The sequence below is a fragment of the Coptis chinensis genome, chromosome 7 (assembly GCF_015680905.1).
Source record: "Coptis chinensis isolate HL-2020 chromosome 7, ASM1568090v1, whole genome shotgun sequence".
NCBI lineage: Eukaryota > Viridiplantae > Streptophyta > Magnoliopsida > Ranunculales > Ranunculaceae > Coptis > Coptis chinensis.
Window position 1 is genome coordinate 8474857 of NC_141462.1, and position 2222 is coordinate 8477078.

General features: G+C 35.6%; 1 protein-coding gene across 1 annotated transcript; it reads left to right on the forward strand.

The window, feature by feature from the left end:
* Positions 1-380: 380 nt before the first annotated feature.
* LOC147485760 (uncharacterized) lies at positions 381-1196 on the forward strand. The gene is made up of 2 exons (XM_086573972.1): positions 381-802; positions 907-1196. Exons 1-2 carry the CDS (start codon positions 641-643, stop codon positions 1009-1011), a joined length of 267 nt encoding a protein of 88 aa, XP_086430098.1. The 5' UTR covers positions 381-640; the 3' UTR covers positions 1012-1196.
* Positions 1197-2222: the final 1026 nt, after the last annotated feature.

Sequence of the window (2222 nt, forward strand, 5' to 3'; positions counted from 1 at the left end):
CCTAGTAATTAATTAAACTAGGGTGCGGTAGTGGAGTTTCTGTTAAAAAATTTAGAGGTGCAAATCCTTATAGTTTAGTTATTTTTCTAACAAATTACTTAGACATAATGTGACTTTTACAAATCTTTAGGGGTGCGACCGCACACCCCTTAGATCATCTATATATGCCTATGACCATCCAATCCAGTATCTTACCTAATACAGACCATTTGACCTTGTCCAAACATCGAGTTGTTGGTTCCTTGGGCTGACCTTGTCAACAGCTGCCACTCATACTTGTTCACAGCTGAATGCCAGTAACAAGTCTAAACCAAACCCAATGACGCGTACAGAAGTCCACTTAAATCCGTGTATTCTAAACTCGAAATGCACATTTTAAAACCAGTGTTTGCATGCATTCTCCAAGCTGGTCAGTTAACAAGAGTGTTAGTTTATCTATTTTTCCTTCACCACAACCTTACTATACTCTGCGTCATACATTTTCAACTGCCTTTAAAACAGAAAATAACATCTCTTTCCACAACCAGTAGTCTAAGGATTGGATTCGTGCCCTCCCGTTTGTGGCTGGGTTAGCCGAAGTTCCCTTCTCCTCGATCTTGACGACTAAATATCCTAGAAAGTTTGATTTCTGTCGTCTAGAATGTGTCCTTTGAGGTTTATCTTGGTGTTCCTTTCTGCGACGTTGGCTGGATATTTAGCATGGAGAACAGTTCGATCTTCTTCTTCCAATGTTGATGATGTATTGTCGAATGATGCAACCGCAGTATTGCCAAAGCAAAAACAAGAATTCAGTTTTAAAAAGGTTGGTTAAGATATTCATATACATACTCACGCTTTTCATTGTTATGTTATTTTTCTTTTCTTTTTTCAGTTTTCTTGAATTTGATAGATGTCTTTTTTTTTCAGGTGGTTCAAGATGGATTCTATGTATTTGTCGACATGGCAAGTGGGAGATACCTTTGGAGGAATTTGATGGTTAACAGTGAAAGTGAGAAAGCAAAAGAATGTTAGTTTCATAGGGAAATTAAGAAAATAGTTCTTGAATTGTAATTAGCTTTAATTTTCCTTCTGTTAGTTGTTTTGATATTAAAACATAATTCAAACAAGGTAGTCTGCTTATACAAATCAAATCTCAGACCAGATGAACTGCAACAAACTCAGAACACGTACAATATTGAAAATTTTATTTTGTCTTCTTTTTATGGGTTATTAATTGCTGATATGGTAAGGTGATGATGTCCATAAAATGTGTAATTACGTTAATTCTTTCCAATGTGATCGAATACACTATTTCTATAAAACGGTCAACCAGCGACCTCAATCACGTTATCTCTTTTTCCAATTTCTAAAATCTTCCTTTCCTATCCAATTGGTTCCTTGGGCGAACAGGTTTTGAGGAATCTTGATCTTAAGAGAAAAAATTCAGCAGCAAGTCTTGCCTCATTGTCATTATTTAGTTCTTGCTAAGTTAACCTTTTTTTTTTTGGGTCTTTTTGTAAGTACATCACACTATAATAGTGCACTTTTGAGTTTAGTCATACAAAGTTTAAATATTTGATTTTAGTCACACTCCGTTAATAAATCTGTCTCAATCTGTTAGTCAACGTATTTGACTAGGTCAAACCGTACGTTGACCGTGTATATATATATAACCCTTTTTTTTTTAATTTTTTTTAAAAATGAATCAATCCATCATCACTCACTACCATACCCGAGGACAATCTCAGTGGTAGAAAACAAAAACGTGTTGGGAGAAGTATAAGTCGTTGGATCAACCTCCAAATATCTCAACTCTAACAATCTCTCGATCTCTCAATATCTCAATGAAATGGGAGGAGGGGAAGAAGGCGAATCATCTAAATAGGTAAAGAATTTGACCATCTCAATGAAATTTGGGTTTTTTGAAGAATGATAAAGGTACTGATATTTACCCTTTTTGTTTTGCATTTTGGGTACAGGGTTGTTTTCTTTATGCTGATATAGACCACATGAAGAGAGACTGTCATTGGTTGAACTACTTATGTATGTTGTGTAAGTCAAACAACACAATGACTCCGTTTTTTTGTAAGCAAGGCAAAAACACTGGTAAAAGGTTTCTAAGGTGAAAAAGTCAGCCTAAATGCATTGCGTTCAAATGGATTGATCTTCCAGATGAAGAACTTAATGAAGCAAGGAATGACACACATGTGAATAGTGACGAGGTGGTCACCGAAAGAGGGAAG

Bases quoted from the DNA above. Each gene is read 5' to 3' on its own strand.
- LOC147485760 (XM_086573972.1), top strand. From the start codon at position 641: ATGTGTCCTTTGAGGTTTATCTTGGTGTTCCTTTCTGCGACGTTGGCT. The intron at 803-906 runs GTTGGTTAAGAT...TTTTTTTTTCAG, and splicing joins AAGAATTCAGTTTTAAAAAG to GTGGTTCAAGATGGATTCTA.